The sequence below is a fragment of the Egretta garzetta genome, unplaced genomic scaffold, assembly GCF_000687185.1.
Source record: "Egretta garzetta isolate BGI_Z169 unplaced genomic scaffold, ASM68718v1 scaffold50, whole genome shotgun sequence".
Taxonomy (NCBI): domain Eukaryota; kingdom Metazoa; phylum Chordata; class Aves; order Pelecaniformes; family Ardeidae; genus Egretta; species Egretta garzetta.
In genome coordinates, this window is record NW_009258613.1 from 305,490 (window position 1) to 326,752 (window position 21,263).

The 21,263-nt window shown below is 43.4% G+C and overlaps 1 protein-coding gene across 6 annotated transcripts in view; it reads right to left on the reverse strand.

The window, feature by feature from the left end:
- Nucleotides 1-21,263, reverse strand: part of MTSS1 (MTSS I-BAR domain containing 1) — a 126,319-nt gene that overhangs the window by 21,360 nt on the left and 83,696 nt on the right. For all 6 annotated transcript variants that reach the window (XM_035903419.1, XM_035903417.1, XM_035903418.1 and 3 more), the window contains exons 4-6: nucleotides 12,196-12,280; nucleotides 10,869-10,960; nucleotides 8,991-9,065 (exon numbers count right to left, since the gene is read on the reverse strand). In XM_035903419.1, coding sequence (XP_035759312.1) covers nucleotides 8,991-9,065; nucleotides 10,869-10,960; nucleotides 12,196-12,280 — 252 coding nt within the window. The remainder of the gene's footprint in view (nucleotides 1-8,990; nucleotides 9,066-10,868; nucleotides 10,961-12,195; nucleotides 12,281-21,263) is intronic.

Here is a 21,263-nt window from a genome sequence, read left to right on the forward strand (position 1 = left end):
AAGGCACACGCTTAGAAAGCAACTGGACTCCACTGATAAAGTGGGTTCAATTAAGAGTGAATTTTGGTAATTTACCTCACAGAGCAGCACATCTTGGACCAGAACAACAGAACACCCAAGATGTGGGCAAAAAAAAAACCTCATTTACACCTGTGTAACTCACTCAATTCAACAAAGTTACCAGGATAATGTTCAAGTTGTGTATCGGCAAAAGCGCACGTAAAACTGCATCGCTCTCCGACATCCTCTGTACCTCTACGAAGTTTCCATTTTATTCCTTTACGTGAGTCAGGACATTAACAGCCATTCCATCTCCTCACTGCTACTTTCACGGACCCATTTTTACGTTATGGCTCTTGGGCACCTACGAAACGCACAAGCTGTCTGGGGTGTAATTCAGAGCAGGAAACAAGCTTAGGGGAATCCTTTAGATGAGGCTCTGAAGTCAGAAGTTTACATGGCATGAATACAGCTCTCTCCCGATGTCTCCATGCAACTCATCTTTTAGGAGCAGGAAAGCTTTATTAACATCCTTTGAAAGCTATATAATGCAGACATCAATCCAGCAAGTCTTTTGAAATCAGGCATAACTCTTCCCACTCTCTGAATCGCCAGCTGCCTCCCATGGCACTCAGACAGCTCGGGAATTTGAGGGATGAGATCTCTACCCAATTTAACCAGTTTCCTTTGCTAAGCAGAGCAGAGCTGAGCCCCTTGACAGCACTCCTACATCCAGAGGACACTGAGGACGTGAGGGCCAACTGCCCATCACCTCTGCTCCTCACCCACTCTGGGTCCCTGCTAGTTTGAATCCACTATGTGTCTCAGAATGGAACACTGACCACTGGAGAGCAATGCAGTTCTTTTCCCCTTTGAATTACAAGGGGAAGGTCACTTGTCTACAGCATCCCTGACAATTGATTGCATTATTTTTGCTGTGGACATGAGGCACACTTTCATAAGAAACATCGGCAGTTGATTATTCTCTCCAGCCCACATTCTCTGGCTTTTAGGTTACCCATTTGGAGAAATTTCCAAACCAACACAACTATCGTAATGACAGAAAATAGTTCCAGAACAGTCTCATCATGGAGCAGCTGTAAAAGTGCACCGGAAAGGACACTCCTACCCCAGCTGCAGACAGGTTTGAATGACCCAGCAAAGCAATCAGCATTAACAATGGTCAAAATCGTCAAATGTAGTCACAGGTCTCTGGTCTGCAACCAGCCAGACATGAACATGATGCAGGGACGGTTCTGAAGAGCACGTCCAGTTGCATTAGGAGGAATGAGTCAACAATCAGAAAACTGAGGAGAAATTCAAATCCAGCCTTTCTCAAAGTGGAGCTTTGGTGTTGCAGAGAGGAGCAGAAATGCAAGGCCAGAAGTTGTGGACTGACTTCTCCGGCACCACCATGCTCCAACAGCCTTGGGACTTGCGGCTTGACATAGGCAAGTAACAGCTCATGAACTGCAGAGAGCTGAACTGCTTCTCATCCATATTAACATGAATCCACTGCTACTCCGAGGACAGTCTTAATATGTTACCTTCCGAACAGGTGCTTCGCATCATTACCATGACATGCAGGAGCTTTAAAGGACCAACATGCATTAAAACTGCGGTTTTACAACGTTCTGTGTGAATCCTGGCTGAAAGCCTCATGCAGCTTCTTAAATAACCATCGTTCTAAAGGAAATGTATTAGGGAGAAGGAAAAAGGTAAATCTAATTTTCAACCCAATTTCATGCCTATATTTTATAAGACAACTTAAACTAGCAAAGCTGTCAGCAACAGCAAAGGAGAACAATGATTTTTAAATGCTCTCAGCGCAGGTCTGACTGATGAAGTCAATGCTGTTATTAATGCAGCAAATATTGGTGAAATTATTATTTTCCACATTCTCACTCAAAGAGTGCTCCCTTGTACTTTTTAGGTGTCTCCACAGAACTTGAATATTCACTACTGGACACTTTACATAGAGTGGCAGAATTTACACTGTGTGAGACAATGCTGAGTACACCTTTACCCATACAAACCAAAGCAGGCTCCAAGTCATGCATTCCCACATCACCTTCTTTACAAGCGCCTATCAGCTGCCAGGATGAATAATCCCTCTAAGTCCTGCACAGTAAAGCCAACAACTAAACTCCTATGGATCTAGGCTGAGAAAGGAAGAATTCTGCCACTGTTTATGGAAAGGTGGAAAACCTCATTGCTGGGGTGAACTTCAGACCCCATCAGCAACCAAATCTGAGTCTTTCTGGTGGCTACCGGTGATCCGAATCAGCTGCTAGTGTTCAGAAGTGCTAAGCTGTCCCTTAAAAGTTCCAAGTTACCGAAGGAAACTTCCAGATTGAATTACGAACCAGGAAAAACACGAAGAGTGGTTTCAAAAAAGGGGGCAAGCAGCAGGCACCACAGTGCCCAGCTCCAGGAGCCCAGCTGAGGCGCCTTGGTTGAGAATCTCCCGATCTAATCGGTCCAGGGCAACACCTACATCATTACACCTACATGTGGAGGTACAATTATTTCTCTCTAACTCAGGAACACCGTGTTTCATTTACAAGATCTCAAGGCAGCTACTTTAAATTTGCAATACAACTGAAACAGCACTCCAATTTAAACAGATTTGAGATGCGATCAGGCAGCAGGAGATAATCATGATGCTGATTTCCACCCCTTCCCCAGCATGAAGTTAAATATAGTGATTTCTTATCTATCGTTTAAGAAAGGTGCATGCGATTTTCAGAAAAAAGGGGGACTTGGATCACAGGTTTACAAAGAACAACACTAAGGACTTTAAGCTCTAGACTTTAAAAGTCATATTAACAATAAGATATTCAATTATTTGAACATCACCTTGATGACATGTCTATTCCATTTAACTTCTCTCCCAGCTATGACATGATTTATCAGTCCATGTTAATCCCTTTCTAAAATAAACCAGAGGTTTATCTACAATACTGATTTTCTTCTTTTACAGTGTTCCAATTAGATGCCAAAAGAAAATAAATCAAAAGATGGTTTGTTCATTAAGAATAGGCGATATTTTAGTTTCTTTAGAAATTAAAGTCTAGGCAGTTAGTGGAGACCAGACACCATAAAAAGGCCACAGCAAGGGCTACAATAAACCAGCCACCAGGGTTACAGCATGGCACAGACTTACCCAGAGCCTCAGCTGTCAGGCAGGTGCGCATGGTGAGAAATTGCAGGACACAAAATTGACACAGAAAGGAAAATAAAAAAAGTCAAACTGGTATTCCAGCATTCCTGGAGTTTAGACATTATCATCAGCGCCAAGACAAGAGAGCGAGCAGTTTGGACTAGACTGTTTTGACTTCTTCCGTTGCTGATAAAGACAAATGCATTAGCCTTGCTTCCTGATGAGCTGTTGCAAATTAAACTCCCGGTTATTTACCATACAGTTTAATTTTAAGAGACTTAAACCAGTTTAGGAACTTCATTTAGCTTGCAGATTCCTAGGTGAGAACATGTTAACCCACGCTTCAGAGAAAGTGCACAACACAGGCATCTGTCAAACTCTGGTCCAGCTGAGGAAGCGGCACAAAGCTCACCCCCTCGTAGGGAAGAGGGAACTCGGGAACTTGCAGAACTCTAGGTGGGTGCTGCGTTGGTAACCACCATGCTTTTTGATGTTCTCTACTGCAATTACATTAGTAGATTGTTAATTAAATGAAAAACTAATTGCTGATGCAATGTGGAAGAACATCAAAAAGATTAACCATGATACGTGTATTTTAATTAAAAAACTTTATATATAAAGTTTTGCAATGAACCTGGCTTGCTGTCAAAAAGAGGGGAACTATCAAGAGGCATTCAAAACTCAAGGAATGAAAATAAATCAAAGAAATATCTCCGGTCACTGATTTTGCAACATGTCTTCACTGAATTTTGATAAAGTGGAGCTCATGTTACGAGCTCATGGGGGGGAGGGAAAAAAAAAAAAAAAAAGAACAAAACCACCAAACCCCCTCCCCGCAGGCACCATGGCCTCATCCACAGAGGACTTTTTCCCTGCCACAGATAAGGATAATTTGCTCATTAGCTTCCCTCCTTCTGAGCTGTATCATACTGACTCGACAGTGAGTCCTGGCTCTCACTTCAGTCATCATGCCACACTTGATCAATTTAGAGGAACAAGGCTACTTCCAGAAGGAGAAAGGGTCTGGCCAGGGGTCCTCTCTCCCCAGCCTGCCACTCCAGACAGGGCAAGTGCAAGAACAGAAAGAGTGCAAAGCACTTGAACGAGAGGGTCACCATTTGCTTTAAGAACTGAGATGTTCCTCGGTTATAATTATGTTGAAGAGCTTTATGTTTTTCAGTTCAGAGTCATGGGGTTTGTGCAATCATCCTTGAGAGGAGTATAACAGTATTACAGTTTCAATGACCAGAGTGTAACACAAAAACAGCTGCAAAGGCTCTAAAACACAAACAGCTCATCTTTGCTAACCAGGAGGAGGGGAAGAAAAAGCACTTTTGGCAGCATTACAGTAAATTCATAATCATGTTCTACTCTCTCAACTTCATTAAAAGTAAGAAAACTTTCCCAAACTGCTGCATACTCAAAAGTAGAAGTTGTGAGTTTGGATACTCAACATTGATGGGACACAAGATGAAATGTTGTACTGAACGTTAAGGGCACTCTGCAGAAACTTCTACGAATGGCTTAAAGATAAAACTCAGTGTTCACATTAACACGTGTTATATTATTGGGAGCATTACATATAACTCCTTATCACAAATCTGCTTGGGTTTAAACATTTTCCTCAAAGCTCCCACAGAGTGTCCCATGAAGAACCTGAAAATGAAACCTACCAGTCAAGTTACAGGCAGAAGGGAAACCTGCCTAGTTAATCATTAATAGTCAAGCTGAAACACAGAAAATAAAGCCAACATGCACTCCAGGGTGTACATACACATTCTGTCATAAATTAAGTTAGTCACTTGATGCTTTTTTTAAAAACTAAGAATCATGCATCTTGTTAACCTTCCAAAATGGTAACATGCAGAGCCACAGCTGCTGTCTCTCCTCTGAATTCAATACAGCATCGACAGCTTCTAGCAGCTATGGATCCACTTATGAGGCCTTGACTCAGCAGAAACCTAAACATGGAATTTATTTTAAATATATGCATAATTATTCTGCTGACTCAGGTTAGCTGGGCTGACTTCTGATGTCCAATGTTTGTCTGAAAACACAAGAGCAATTTAGAAGCTGTATGCAGTTCCATGCACTCACCTAGCTTCATCTGTTCAGACAAGAGCTAAGTTTCAACCTGGGATGGACAGCAAGCCCTGCAGCCCCTTCCCCTTGGGAACAAGGGCGTAAGGGAAAGGAGGCACCTTGGAGATCACCATGACGCCCCTAGGGACTGCATGGATCTGGGAGGTGCACCAGGGTCCTATTTAGACTGCACTTATTTAGACTTCATATGGATTTTTTTTAGTAGTCAAAGACAAGTAAAAGAATGAACATTATACCCGTAAGGTCTTTTGAAATGTGAGACCTTAATTTACACACAGACTTGTCATTTTACCAGATATACTCTAGCAAACTTCCAAAAAGGACCCCTAACACCTTTTTTGTTTTGTTTGGAAAGCTTGGTGTTTTCCCCATCACTTCAAGCTTTGGAAACACCTTTATTGCGGTTAACACACCTACTCAGCAAACACAGTTTCTAATAAACGCTCTTAAATGCCCAGCCTGAACTTTCAACTCGGCCACATGGAACCAGAACAAACAGACCATGCACAAGCCAGAGAACAGGCAAACCCCAACATATGCAGCCCCTCAGTGCTAAGGTGGGGTGCCCAACCTGTAGTGCTCCTGCTGGGACAAGCCACTCAGCCCACGGCCCTTTCTCCCAAACATCCTCGGGATGCAGGCAAGGAGCAAGGAGCTGCTACGCATGCTGCAGCCATCGGCTACGAGAGGGAGCCTCTGCAGCCTGATGCAGCAGGGAGAGAGGATGCCAATGCCATGATGCAGATGAGAAAAGTAGAGGGTTATATCTGAGTTCTTCGATCTGAAGTTGCGCAAAGCAGAAGAAAACCACTTTCCCATTCAGTCACAGCAGAAAAAGCTTGAAGGATGTTTTTAGTAGCATGCACGCTATTTAAGCAAATCCAGAATTCGGCAAACATCTCACTTGCCCACAGACAATCGTAAGGTTAATTCAAAAATAATTCCTATAAGTGCTAGGAAGGGAATGAATTGGTTGTTTTAGAGTTTCCATAGGTGAGTCAGTAACTTTACAGAAAAATCAAAGGGACAGGACCTGCTTGAGGAAGAACAGAACAAAAAAAGTCTGAGCAACAGGGAAACAGGAGAGTTGAAGACACAGTAAGACATTCATGCACTCAGCCACATGCTTCCCAGGACAGTTTCGCCCAAGAGTTTCCCTGCCTGTAGTTCAAACCTCATTTGTCACTTAAAGCAGAATCGCTTCTGCAACTTTATCATTTTATAAATAAACCCCTTCTTGATTTTTTTTTAGCCCTCAGTGACAGCAAGAGCAACATACTTCACCACGTAGCACATTAAACAGATCTGTCAAGGTGGGTACGTACAAAAAAGTTTTCATAACATTTGACACAGCACTCAGACCAATGCTTTATTCTTTTGAGGCAGGGATCAAAAAGGCAAAGAGGGGAAAAACCACCTGCTACTGTTTTTTCCTTCTATATCTAGCACTGTAGATAACTTGCAAGAAGACAGGGCGAAATTCCTCCCACCCACTCGTGCTGGGAACCCACAGGGCCAGCAGCTCTGGGCACTCATTGCCATGTCCATATGAGCCTCAGCACCTCACCGCACCTCTCCTCACCAGGGGCCGTGAGAACAACCCTCAGTTCCTCAAAAATACTGCAGCTCCTCCCTTCCCCTGTACTGGCTACCTGCAAGCCTTCATCGCTTCCACATTCCCCATACGCATCTCTCTGCGACCAGCTTTAACCCCACCTCAGTCCCATTGGGTTTGTGCTCTGGACTCAAACACCACGTGTGTGACAGCAGTTCTGAGGGACACAGCACAGAAATACAGCAGGTTCACTGACAACTCCACAAGCATATCTTAACAGCAAAATTAATCAAGAGAATGACATTAAAAAAAAAAAAAAAAAAAGTCTTCAGTCATAGCATAGCTGCTATAAAAATGATAGCAAAATGAGGCCTGTTCCACTCCCCGCTCAAAGATGTTTAATCCTGAAGGAGGACAAGACACCAGTGTGCTGACCCTCATCACTAGACATGGCACACATTTGGGGAGGGAGACAGGAACCCAGAAAATTCAAGGAGAAAGTCTACTTGCTTTAACCACTGCTGAAAGACACCTACGGTGGCATCTGCAGTATGAAAACACTGGGGTTTTTTTTTCCAGAAGGCTTTAAGTGCTTCTCCCTCCTCTTCCCACCTTACAGGAAATGCTGTCTCTTCCTCCAGGATTGCAGATTGATTTATTCAGTACTCAGAAGCAGGATAAAAGGGAGGTGGATAGCTGTCAATTCATAGAAACAAGTTCAAAAACGGTTCCTTCCTTTCAGATCACAGGCATGCTTTTCTCAGCTCTCACCTACCATGCATTGAGGGCTGCTTTGTATCGCACGGGGACAAGAAGCGATGAGACCAGAAAAGGGGGGAAGAAAGGAAAAGAAACGGAGGGAATATCACAGACTCTCTAAAGCTGTTGATCTGAAGTCAGACAATTCATCACACAGAATGAGAAACATGTTTACGCATCACCCAAAACTAAAATCTTGTCACAAAAAATATCATGTCCCCCTAAAGATGACCACTCTGATTTAAAACACTAAACTTTTCCACGGTCAGACTGACACACAGAGCTTACTGAGCTAAGCTCCCTCTTGCTGGCTTCCGTCTCTCCCTCCCTCACCCCTCATCTGAAGTCAGCTAAAATTCAAGACCAGTTTTCCAGTCACGTGGCTTTCTACCAGCATAATTATTGACTCACCTATTAGGAAGGCCAGTTAGAGACTGCTTGCCTGTTCTGAGTAACACTTATACAATTTAAAAAGTTCAACAAACTCCCTGCCCCAGCATTTATTCTGCTTCTCCCTGGGCTCACAGTTTTTAGGCAGGAGGGGAAGCACAAGTTGCAACCTGCAGGCTGAGAGCTGCTCAAAGAACACTTCCTACCCGGCAGGGAAGAGCCCGATGCCGGGAAGGGGAACCAGAAAGCCTGCTTCTGTACAAGCTCCATATAATTTTTCCAAAGCTTGGTGGGGTTTGCACTCGGCCAAGTAAAACCCTTAGTGGTGGCAATGCTGCAGTTATCAGTGATGCATGTTTCCATTAACATGATGATGAAACTCCTGTGACAAGACGGTGGTGGGAGAGCAACAGGAGCACGAGATTCCACTGCTAAAAGACAGATTGCCTTTGCGGAGAACTCCCTTTCTTTTCTTACTCATCTTTAGTTTTCTATGGTTGCCAAGTGCCCTCCCCCTGACAACAACCCATGCCACCTTCTCACACTCTGAGGAACAATGTAAGGTTTAGGTGATTACAGGCTGTTAAAAAAAAAAAAAAAAAAAAAGAAGAAAGGTGGTAGAAAGGGAGAACAGTGAGAAATGTTAATAGTTACAGAACATTTACATAATGGATTTTCTTATATTATTCCAAAGATTCTAAAAAATTTTACAGGTATCTGCACAAGTCATGTGACAGTGTCAACGTTCCTAACAGGAATAAGTTAGCAGCAAGAGCTCTATTTTAAAACATGATTGACTTTGTACAAACAGTTTTAAGGCTTTTGTATAAGAACATTAGACAGCAGCTTCAGAATATGATTTAAATGACACATAGTAATTGTACCCTGGTGTTCAAATACGTACCAGGAATACATTACAGGGGACCGAATTATTACAATAGAAAGTCCTATCGCTGTTCAATCTTTGTCAATGAGCACAGCACAAAAGGTTTTTAACAGTCCAAGTATGAAGCAAGTTACCTTTCTTTGCTTTCTTCTGTAGCTTCAGTGTGTCAGATGATTTCTTTTTTATCTCTTGGCGGGCTTTTTTGTATTCTGAAAAAATACACAGTCTCTATTGTCAACATACTCTATGTCAAAATGAGTGTTTTTCATAGAAAAGGCTATGTTTAAAGACATTAGACTACAAATTTTAAGAGGACAGCTACTATTAATTAAAGCAACTTAGAACTCGCATTTTGTAGTGCCTAATATAGGCACTACAAAATGCTAATATAAGCTAATATAGCTTATATTATATAGCTAAGCTAATATAGGCTTAATATAACATTCTAGGGTGTGAGCACATTCACATACCAAAATCTTTCCCAAATAAACAAAGCCTTTACAGAAATAACAACTGAGAACACAGTACAAAATTAGAGTGCTTTTCATTTCAGAGACTCATCCACTCTCAGGAATGGAAAACAGAGATGACAGGTTTCTCGAAACATCTGTGTTCAAAAACAAGTATCCAGAAATGGCAAACAGAGAATATCCTGTGATCCCTCTCCAGCATGAGAGTCAGGCAGAGGGAGAGGGTACTAAAACTTTGCCCAAGGAAGGGTCACATTGCCAGCTCTTTCTGATGAAGTGGAACACACTACAGTTGTCCTGATTTTCGATGAGCTGCAAATCCTGGGAGAATTAAAGTCCCAGAACAAAATATTCCACCTCTAGTCCAGGCACACTAAAGGTACCAGAGAAGAAAACTGATACTTAAAAAAAAAAAAAAAAAAATATAAAAGGCATGTATGCATGTATATACATATAGACATACACTTTAACAAAGGGAGTCAATGTTATTACTCTTCTATAGATGGAAAAACAGAAGCAGGCTGTTGGCAGGCACAGGAACCGTCCCGGGGCCAACTGCACCCCCAACACCCAAGCCTACCTACTAAACCCTAAATCTCACTGCCACTTTGGCCAGGGTCACCCCTACCTGCAGGAACCCAGGTGATTCCTCCCTCCTGCTCACTATCTGCTTAACACTCTGCAGCACAAGGTGGAAATTTTTTCAAGAGCTGCTGATTTAGCTGCTTCTATTTGACCACAGTAATAGTGGGGCAAGAAGCAAATCTCTTTTGGAGGCCAAGCACACTCCTTCCCATCAGTTCTCACCCTCCCCAGAATAAATTTTGGTGATGCTGCTTCTTTCAGACATAGCAAAAGTCTTCAATTTTCAAAGGGTCAGTGGTGAACTGCAACCTGCTTTCAGTACCCATGGCTAGAGGGCCATCATCCCCAATACAAGTTTTGCAGGGCATCTACCAACATGTTTTTTGCTGTACAAGACTGCTGCCTCCTGCCCATTCCCCCAGGAAAGTCTCTGGAGCTGCCATCAGCACTGCAGCCCTGAGCATCCCACGCCCAACGACACAGCTTTCCCGTCCCCCAGGTGCACATTTCTGTATGGCATCAGATATAAAACAATGATGGTGAATGTTTTACAGGGCTGTGCTTTCTCTGGAGAGCACTATGTCTAAGACATAACATGGTCTTACAGTTAGCTTTTAACTACACCCCGGGGCTTTGCAGAGATAGATGCGGCATCCCCAATCCTCAGCACTATTGGAGATCATAAAGTGAGAGTGGGCGAACAGAGTTCAAAGTAGTCACTGCTTACCAGCCTGGAAAAACAACCCATCCCTTGAGGTCCTGCAAACTAAACCTTCAAAATGGATATGCAGGGGTTAAAAACTTGTTAGGCACTTTGGGAAAGGAGTGTTTTAGAAGAGAAAAGTTGCTATACATATTTAAGCACGTCATTCAGTTCCCCAGTACAAACATGAAAAGAGGAAGAAAAGCTGATATTACAATCTTACTCCTATTAAAGAATTCTTCCTCTGTAACTACCTTTTGCATGGTCTTTATCCAGTTGATTGGCCACTTTCTTCCACTCTTCCATCTGTTCTTGAAGTGGGTTTATCAGACAGTCAATTAAAGCACTAATTTTGTTGAAAAAACACAAAGAGCAATCAAATCCTGCAGATGCCCCTATTCTTATATAGAGAGCCAAGGTCAATATTGGAGTATTTTTACTTTTTGCTGCGGCAGCTACCAGTGTCACAATGTAAATATCAGAACATAAAAATGTTTATGCTGGAGAAAGCAAAAGAAAGGACTGGATTAAAAAAAAAAAAATCCACATCACAAGATAACCAGAATTACTGCGCAGAAGTTCAGGACAGTGAGGAACAGAGCGTAAAACCAGAGGAGTAACCCGAAACAGGGCCAATGTAAACAATTAGAACCTACTCATCTGTCACACAAAGGGCAGTTTAAATGGATACTCTGAAGACCGGAAAGGTTCATGCAGCCACAAAGATTATAAACCTAAATAACACATGTATATGCACAAGAAGACAGCAATTGTACAAGGAAACAACATCCTGCCCACCGATGTGCCTCACCTCTCATCAGTGGAGTCCATGATGCAGCACTAGTAATGCTCCACTAATTAATGAGATTGGGATCGAATCATTTAAACAGCCAACTCTGGGGTAACTAGAGACTAAAGTTGTCTCCTCACAGCCAATTTCATAAATATCTTTATTTTAAAAGGGAAGAAACTACCCCTGGCCATCAGGCAGGTGAAGCATCATTTTGGTTCACCTCAGGTCAAGTATAACTTTTAAATCTGGTTAAAAAAGGCACACATGCAAACTACTACTTACTACAGAAGTAGGCTGTTTATGTATAGCCCAGCTTACACATGAGTTGATCCTCTCCCATTACCTCTACAGTCTAACTTTAACTGCAAAAAGGGGATGAGAGAATTTGCCTTTTCCATACTTGTTTTCTGGAAGTTTCTCTCTTGGCCACAAGCTGTTTGGGCTCTCCAGTAAGCTGAGGAAGCAGCACAACACTTGCGGCTGCTTTAAAACTTAGTGACAAAGCCTAAAGTCCTGAAAGAAAGGCAGGTTGGTCACATCAGCAGCCACCTGCTCAGCACCAAGCAACAGGAACCGACTGGGAATTTGCAGCATTTAGAGTGATTTGAGGTGGCAAACCCTGCATGCTCACAACACCTGGTGTGCTGCGGGGGAGAAAACGACTGCTGTTCTCAGTGACAGGGTCAGAGATCAGCTGGAAAGCCAGCGCTGGTGAACAGCTTCAGGTGTTCCCCAGTAGCAAATGAAAGACAAACCTCGAGCTCCAGGCCAGGTACAGAGCCACTCACCTTGAGAACTGCCGCAGTTTGGACTCTATACTTCTGTGCCTCATACACATCCTGGTGAGAGCAGACCCAATCTCTCTGGTACCACCTGAAAAAACAAACCACAAGGGCAGGTGAGACCCCTGACGAGATTCCTGCTTGTGGTGTGGGCACGTCAACCAGCAGGCAGGTGCCAAGTCTTCCAGAGCAGCTGTAAAACAGGTTCATAATAACTGTAGAATCAACCAGGCAGACCTCAGGGGTATCTCCCACCTTGGGAAGAGATTAATTCTTGTTCATCCAGAGACCAGAACTGAACAATTAAGTGTGATTAAAAAACAGCTCCTCCCAGCAGCTTCATGTACCATGAGGTACACTCAGTACATAAAGTCCTTCCTTGGCAGAAGAGTTAAAAGAAAAGGGTTTGAGATGTCAAAAGGCAAGAAGCAATGCTGGCAAGCAGGTAGGCTTGTTTATTTTCACACGGACAGTTTATTTCCACATTTTGCAAATAAGCCTAGGCGATTCGATCCGATTTTCCCATCCCTAGATTCTCTAGACCTACTACCTCAAAAAGATTTTGCTCCTCCAGAATACGTAACTAATCCTCCACGTTGCCCCGTGTATCCCTGACACCTACCATCAGTGTACCACCCAACCTGCCACCTCAGACCACGCACATATTTTTCATGACATTGCCAGAAGATGGCACTATTTGCTCTATACCCTCGCCTCGGTTTCTGACAACTGCATGACAGCAAGAATAATTTTTTGCAAGTGTTCCTCCTCCGAAGTTTTCCCTTTTAAAAGCTCACATTCCTCCATTTCCCACTTTAATCAGCATTACCAGCTTTGATCAGCCTATTAAATGTCAATGTAATTTCAGTTTGGTTAGTGTTAGTTTTGACAATTGCTCAGTTCCTATTTGCAAGCCCAATCTACTATTCTCAGTGTACAAACATCAACCATTGTACGAAGCTTTTCCAAACTGTAGTATTCTCCAAAACGGTGAAGATATCAGCTTCTATTTAAAAGTCTCGTTTTATTATTAAAATAACCTTAGACTTGTAATGTACAGTAAAATATCTTCCTCGGGCTTTAAGAATGGTATTGTGCAAGTAAAAAATATTTTCCTAGTAAAGGAACTCGAAAATTTTAACCATTTTATTTATTTTTTTAAGCACGAAAACAAGTCACCATCTTCCTGCATTCTTGCAGAATTAAATCCTGTGCCCACGAAATGGCTCTGGAACAAAGACACTAAATAACTGGAACAAATTGTGGCTATTTGGTATTTTCCATTGTTCAAAAAGATAAACAGAAAGTCCTTTGTCACTTGCCCAATTACTCATGTTTTCATAAGGAGCTTTTGAAATAATATTATTTGGTAACACTGAAGAGCTGTAGCCTCGCTGCGTACGGGTGGCTGGGAAAAGCATATGTGCTCCAGCCTGGACCTGGACCCATCTCTTCCGGCGACGCTGCACTTGCACAAGCTGTGATAGACTCTGGTAACTCGACAAGCAATTCAGGAGATGGGGAAGGCGTAATGGAGAGAAAGCAACTGGAGGAAGAGGACAAAGTCCACAACCAAAAGCGGATCTCTGTCTCAGTACATGGCCATTTTTCTTTGACGCCACTGCCAAATAAAAATAACTTGGAGCTTAATGTGGCACACCACCAATGGCAGGGATGGAGAAATGAACCAAACGCTTCCACGGCCATCACCAGCACAATGCCCACTTGAGTTTAAGCAAAAGGCAGGTTTTTCAGGTAGAAAACTCACTGAAATACCAGAATATTAAGGACTGTCAATGGTTAAGTGATACTGCTTTCCTAAGCCTGTTACATGAAAAAAGGAAGAGTCTTTCAGAACAATAAATAGGAAATAAGGCACCATGTGTTTTGGAGACTAGGAAACAAGGGTCAGTTACTATTAATATTAAATTGCAAGGTAACATAATTTTAACTAAAACCCCAATAACCCCAAAACCCAATTTCCTCAACACATAGTACATATGGATGGGCAGGGTCACCAAAACAGCTATACAAAGTTAGGTCTATGCATTGGTAGTTGTGCTTGTTTAAAAAAAAAAAACACAACAAAATAAATAAAGCCTGGAAAAAAACCAAAAAACCACCCCAAACCCAACTGGTTGGGGTTGAGGGGGATTACTGGTTCTTCCCACCTTTTGAAACTTCATGTTAACCACAAGTGTACAAGAGCATGGAAGTATGAGGTGTTAATTTTATTCTGTGAATAAAGACTCTGCTAACAAAGTGAAGGAAGAGGCTAAAAAATGGTTTCAAGAAGTTTTTAAAGCCCCTTCTGGAAACAAGGTGTTGCAGAAGATTGGTTTAGGAGCCTGCTTGAGAAGGGGAAGGAGGGATACTGCTGGAAAGTTTGGGAGGGCTGAGCCAGTGCCCCAGCTCAGTCAGCGTGGGCGGACCCTGGGAGGGCTGCGGGGAGCGGGTTGGGGCTGGCGAGGCTCCATTTTAACATCCTGTGCCGAGGTGTGCGGGGAATCGGACAGGGCTGGCGAGGGTCAGCGAGGTGACTTGACCTCCTGAAGCAGCAGCTCTTGCCAACCATTTGTTGAGAAAGGTGCTATTCAGCCCTCCCTGAAGAGTGCATATCCCTCCCAAACAGCACTTAGAATTATAAACACAATCTGCCTAAAAACGAAGTTCTGGGGAACACAATCGCTCCAAATGGCTACAAGAAAAAACGATTCCAATTCCTCTGCAAAATCATAACTTGCTACCTAAATCAACTGAGTTTACAATAAACTGAACTCAGAATAAAACAAGTTTAACTCCCTTGGAAACGAGATTTCCACAGTACCGCAAAATATTGACATAACGCATGCAGCCAGGGCATGTCCCCTATACATCTCTTCCCAGCCGCCCTCTCTGCCCCTCTCGCTATAGGACCATTTAAAGAGCTCCCTACAGCCTCTCACCACAGGGCTCACAATGCTGCTGGACGCAGACAGGAGTGAGCTTTGGTTTTGTGCCTCACAGCCTTCTCATTCGCAGCCCGCTGCCATCTCACCACGCGCCTGGCAGCTTACGGCCCCGCGGTGTCCCAAAAGCGCCTGGGGGGCGGGTGGCAGGCACGCGCTGAAAAGCTGTCGTGTGCCAGCAGCTTCAGCCCCAGAAAGGGGGAACTGGTCTTCATTCAACACACGCTGCTACAATAAAGTCACTATGCATTTTCAATTCCCCTTTAATAGCTAACGTTACCAGCGGCTAATTAAGTGTAGGAGAGAAAACCTTTGCAAGAGACAAGGAGCTTTTTAATTTTGGCACTCACTGGATCAGCAGAGGTAGAAACTGTGTCCAAGTGTCCCTACATACCTGTTCCCAACTATATTATCTGCAAAGAATCAAAATGCTTCCTGAGAAGGCAAAAAAAAATTTACACACAGACCTCTCACCACCCCTTGATTTACTGAGTTGGAGCACCGTGGCATTACCCATGCGTCCAGCAGCCCTTCCAGGAACATGTGTGGCTCAAAGGGTTTCTCTCGGCTACCGGCAGGCTTCTGCAAAGGCTGGTTCCCACCAGCAGAACTACACTGGTGCCCCAGTTTCCAAAGGGCTGGGATCAGCTCGCTACACCAACTGGCAGAAGGGAACCATTTTGTACCGCCACAGCGGTTTGAAAACGTCCAAACATAACACGGGACATTAATTTGGTTTTCTTCTTTTACCCAGTCTCAGCCAGACAGCCTTATTCAACAAGAGCAACATATCATTTATAGAAATTATCATTCAATGTTACAGTAGTTGTTTACTCACAGAAGGAGCGGGTGCCCAAGGTGCATACTCTGCAAACAGAGACCTTACAAGCAGCCTTAATGTGTGTGCAAATCCTGGTATTGGTTATGCAGCTGAGTATTCAAAGTCTGGTAAGAAGTTCATTGTACTGGGCTATGCCACAGTCACACAGAACCTGCTTCAGCCTTCAAATTAACTTGGAGTTTATCTTTTCAAAAAGACCAGCTCCGTATGTGACCAGTTGCCCACTTACTCAAGGACAGAGCCATGAGCCGGGCAGGCAGAAGACCAAGTGGAGGTAACTCCCTTTTCAGTGCTATCAACACACAGACTTGGTGGCAAAAAAAGCATCTGAAACAAAGTGCATTGGGAATATGCCGAAAGCACTGCCCGTCTCCACTTCACTTACAAGCAGGTCCCTGGCAAAAAGCCATGATGTTCTGCAGTAGCTGTAATTTCCTGAAGAGAAATACTAAGGCCACATCAGCAAACTTTTCATCAAACCAAGAGTATGTTGGGTGGGTGACCTGGGCTCCATTCGCTGCTCTGCAGCTATGCAAGTATACACTACTGTGCCTTGAGCTCTTGGTTTATAAAATGAGGCTGTGAATTATCTGCTTCTCTGACATACCACAGTAATTCATCCATTAAGGCAAACAATGCTTGGGAACGGTGTAAAGTAATACTTCGAAACTGGAGACGAGAGCCATATTCATCAGAATTCCCACTCAAAGAAAGTGCCTTAACAAAATGCTCTTGTCAAATTTGATTAGAAAGTGGGTGATAACATCAGCCTTATTTCTCATAAGTAAAAGGCAACTCTGCAAGGAAAACGTGCTTTTGCTCTCATCTTCCCTGTCTCTCCCTATTCCTGCCTCAGCCTGTAAAAGACCAAAAACCTTTTTCATGTAAGAGAATTAAACGAAAGCCTGTGGACCACGACACTACAATGAGTCGGCAATAAACAATTTTCTTTCGATGCTTGCTTGCCATTCAACCTTGCAGAGAGACAACAGGGAGAGACTGTAGGAAAGAGACTCAATTGTTTTATTGGAGTCATTATGTTTGTATTTAATAATGATCATATATCAAGGAAATGATTATTTGATGAAATGTGCAGCTGTACAACTGCACGGCCTCTGTATACTCCAAACAACCCACTACAATCAACCTCTTATCTTCCTCCTCTCGCTTCACTGTGTTGAGCAACCCCAGAAGGCTCAGAAGACGACTGCCTTTCAGGAAATGCCTTTAAGGCTCCAACTTATTAACGAGCTCATCTTTATCTTCAAGGGCAGAGTCCAAATGTGCCAGCTACTTCCCTCTTTCCCAAAAGGGAGAGTATGATGAAAAAATGGGTGTAATACTTCTGTAATTTCAAAGTTATCAGAAGAGGCTTCCATTTTTGAGCAAAGATTAAAGCAGGAGCGGAACAGAGGCTAGATTATTAAATACAACTCTGAACACGGAGGCTATGACAGGATGACTAACTGTAGGAGATTTTAAGTTAATGGTCATTACTCAACCCTTATCCAAACTCATGTTGTTAGAAGAGCAAGCAGTTTCCATCACTGATTACACAGGGCACGGACCTTCGTCTTGCAAAACTGTTTATGCAGATGCTTCTGTGAAACTCAAGGATGATGGGATCAGTGCCAGGGTGTTAGAGCAGACAGGGAAAAAAGGAGGGCTTTTGCCTAAAAGTGACCGGCAGAGGGGTTGTAAGCATTACCACTGGGACAGAAACCTGTTAATGGAGCTATGGTAGCACTTCATGTTTCAAGGTGTCAACAGCTTCCAGGTAAGGCCCGTAAGCTGCAAAAACACATCAAGAACTGCAGACAACACAGGGATGTTGTTCAGCATCTACCAGCCAGGAAAAGAAAACAGGACACCCTTATTCCTACAGCTACTAAGAGCCTTCTCTGAGCAGCGCTTGGCAAAGTCTCTGAAAGTTGCTGCTCAAAACCAGCTAAAAAAACACTTCCTGAAGTATTAAAAAAAAAAAAAAAAGTTTTAATTTAGACATCTTTCAGAGAAGGTCAGATCAACAAATGAGGATTCAAGGTCAAACTCACCTAAGGATTTTAGATCAACCGAATTTAATAAGAAAACTGTGGCACACCATTGTCATGAACTGCATCTCTGCAGTTGTCATTGCACAGGAACAGCTTGCTTGCAATGTTCAGTTGAGCGCCCTTTAGGACAAATGACTTGGAAAACATAGTTATAGAGGCCTGATACGATGTCGTCACATTTGCTAGAGCCCCATGCAGTCCAGATGATCCTGAGAAGAAAATGTGGTAGGTGGTTTATATTCTCTTTTGCAGAAGAAACTAGCATTTGTTCATGGAAGGGTCTAGCAGGATCTCAAATTGCATTTGCATTGATTTTAAAGGAGGAAGAAGAGTTAAGGAGAGCAGTGGCAGCCAGTTAAAGCAGTAAAGAAGCAAAAGGAACAGGAAACCCGAGCCATCCCCAGCCCACAGCCTGCCCTGGCAACCGCCAGCTTTAGGAAGTCCTTAAAACAGACTGTGACCATGCTCCAGTCAGGATGTTAGAGAACATGCAAGAAAGCTCTTATGACTTCTTCTGATCTAACTTATTCCTCTGCTCAGCAGCATTTTTGCTTACCCTAGCTGTTCCCCTAGCAGAGCACTGGGCAAAATCCTCGCCCCATAGGAGTCAACACGAGCATTGCCATTAAAGAAGCAGGGTCAGAATTTCACCCATGCACATGGAGGTCACTACACATCCATCTGACATACTAAATACGGTCATGAACCAGCCCTGCTATAATCTTTGGACAGTTTGGGTTTAGTCAGCCTTTGGGGCATGCTGAAAAGCCTGTGGCCCCTTGCTTTTAAAGAGGATGGCATACACACAGGTGGCTGAAAATGCTTTGGGAAGGTTTAAGTTAAGTTATCATAGGATGCATCAATTCAATTTTGGAGAAACTAAGAGTCTGTCATTGATTCACAAACTTGTAAGAGACACAAAATGCATCACTGAACCATGACATCCTCTTAGAGAGCAGTAAAAGCCCAGGCAGCAGCGCTTCCCGGTAACAGAAGCCTCAAGTTGGAGCACGTTTGTGTCAGGAGTGCGAGCGGGCCTGGTCCCTCCTCCCCTCCCTTTCATAAATGGTGTTGCCAGCACAGACAGCAACGTTTTGCTTCTGGAGATTTCTTTCAAGAATTAATATCCATCCCTCCTCACAGGTGCTTGTTGCTTGTTTTTATGAACCTGGAGTTCAAAATACAGCATCATTAGAAACAGATTTGCGTAGAAGAACAAATACCACACTGGTGTTTTCCAAGGGCCATTATTTACATTTTATTCTTTAGAATACAAATACTTTCATTACTGAAAACAGACAGAGTCTGCTAAACATCTGTACTCACAATGAAGCTGTGCCCACTAATACTGTCCATACCTTTTCCCCACTTCTTTTCAAATTTATAGTCAAAGGTATTTCAGAAATCATTCTATGAATAGCTACGAAAACCTAATGGTCTTAATCTGAGCAGATCCAACTGCTTTGCTCCAAATGCTACACCCACTAATGGCTTAAAAAAGGCAGGCGATGTGAGTCATCAAGCTCGCTCTCCAAAAAAAAGGAGCACACTAATAAAAAGGACTCTTTATCATGAAAAGGGAATCCCTGAAGAATGCGAGGCCAAGCCTGCATGCTATTTTGGAGTAACCCCTCACCTGTGCATCATCCCAGAGCTGAGCTGCAAGCCAATGGGTATCTAAAGGCCGGCTCCATCAGCCAGGGATACTCGCTGCACTGAGGACCGTGCTCCACTACGTGCTCCAGATGGTGAAAAGATGGAGACCTGGTTCAGACCTATTTAGATAGCCAGACCCATTGATCTCCACGCCTTCATGAATCTGGCTCTAAATGAACACTTAATGTCAACCCAATGTGTGAAGAAGGCAGTAACTCAAGATCCTTATGCTCTTCTGAAGTACAGCTCTTTATTTCGTCTGGGCACAGCTATGAACTGCGATGTAATCTGATTAGATGCCAGCAATATTCAATGAGGGGAAGGGATAATACACTTACAGCAAATGGGTTGGAACACCGAGAGCAATTCTACCGCACACTCAACAGCACACGCACTGCTTGTTTTGAACTGGCAAATTCCACAGAGACTGTGAAAAGCCCACAGGTATCTCTCTCCTCTTTGTGTTCAGCTATTGGCTTTGCAAACACCTCTGGCCCCAGAAGTCAAAAGCTCCTTCACTCAGGTCTCCCAACCACCTGTGCTGCTGATCCCAATCCAGCAAGGATTTCAGCTATGACCAAATGGCTGCTGCCTCCAAAGCACAAAATCAAGCATGACCAGGACAAGCAGGTGCAAAAAGCAGAAGAAAAAAGATTTTTTTTTTTTTAAATCCAAGTCAGCAGATCTAACGGAAACCCCACAGCAAGCAGATCTGCAGAATAAGGCAGTGCTATTTTTACATGCTGTCACTTCTTCCAGCAGAGCATGCTTCCTTAGTGAATGGAAGGAAAGATCATGGAGAGTCAAAGGGAGGTAAAAATCATTTGAACTCCCTTAAGAAATTATCAGTTCAAGAAATTCTAGAGGAAGTCCTCAGTTAGTTACACAGACAGTGTCATTAACCCATCAAAAGACAACGCACACCTAACATTGAGGACAGCATCTTAGTCCCTGGATGCAAGGGGAAGCTCTGCCCCTGCCCCAGGTGCCCAGGGATGTGGTTCCCTCTTGCTGGGGCAGCCTCGTGCCTTTGCTCAGCGTGAATGATCTCCAACGGCAAGGGCCATGTGTGTGGGGGGGTGCTGGTGGTGATGCTACAAAAGGCAATAAATCCTCTTTCTAGTACTTTCTCAAGGCAGCTGCTCTGTGTGCTCCAAAGGCCATTGAAAATCATCTCAAATACGTATTGAAATATCCGTGACTCAGCCTCACCCCCCTTGATTTATGCAGTGCACCTCCAAACTCATTTCAGCTTGGCCTGGTAGAAATCTGGAGATTAAAAACACACTGCCTTTGCAGCCTTCTCCTCTAAAACTCAGGAGACTCACCAGCAAACACACGGAGAACCTGCACACCTCGCGAATCGAGTGGCAGATAACGAAAGGGTAACAAGAATCCAGGGCACTAGAGTTTACAGTTCTCCATATTGCCCCAAAGCTCATTTTGCCTGGCGCTATATATATATAGAGTTGTGCTGTTCATCGGGTCAGCTCTCAAGCAATTAACCATTTTTGTCCTCATTATCAGTGTTTTTTTGGGTTTTTTGGCAGCATCCCACTTAATTTCAACTTCAGC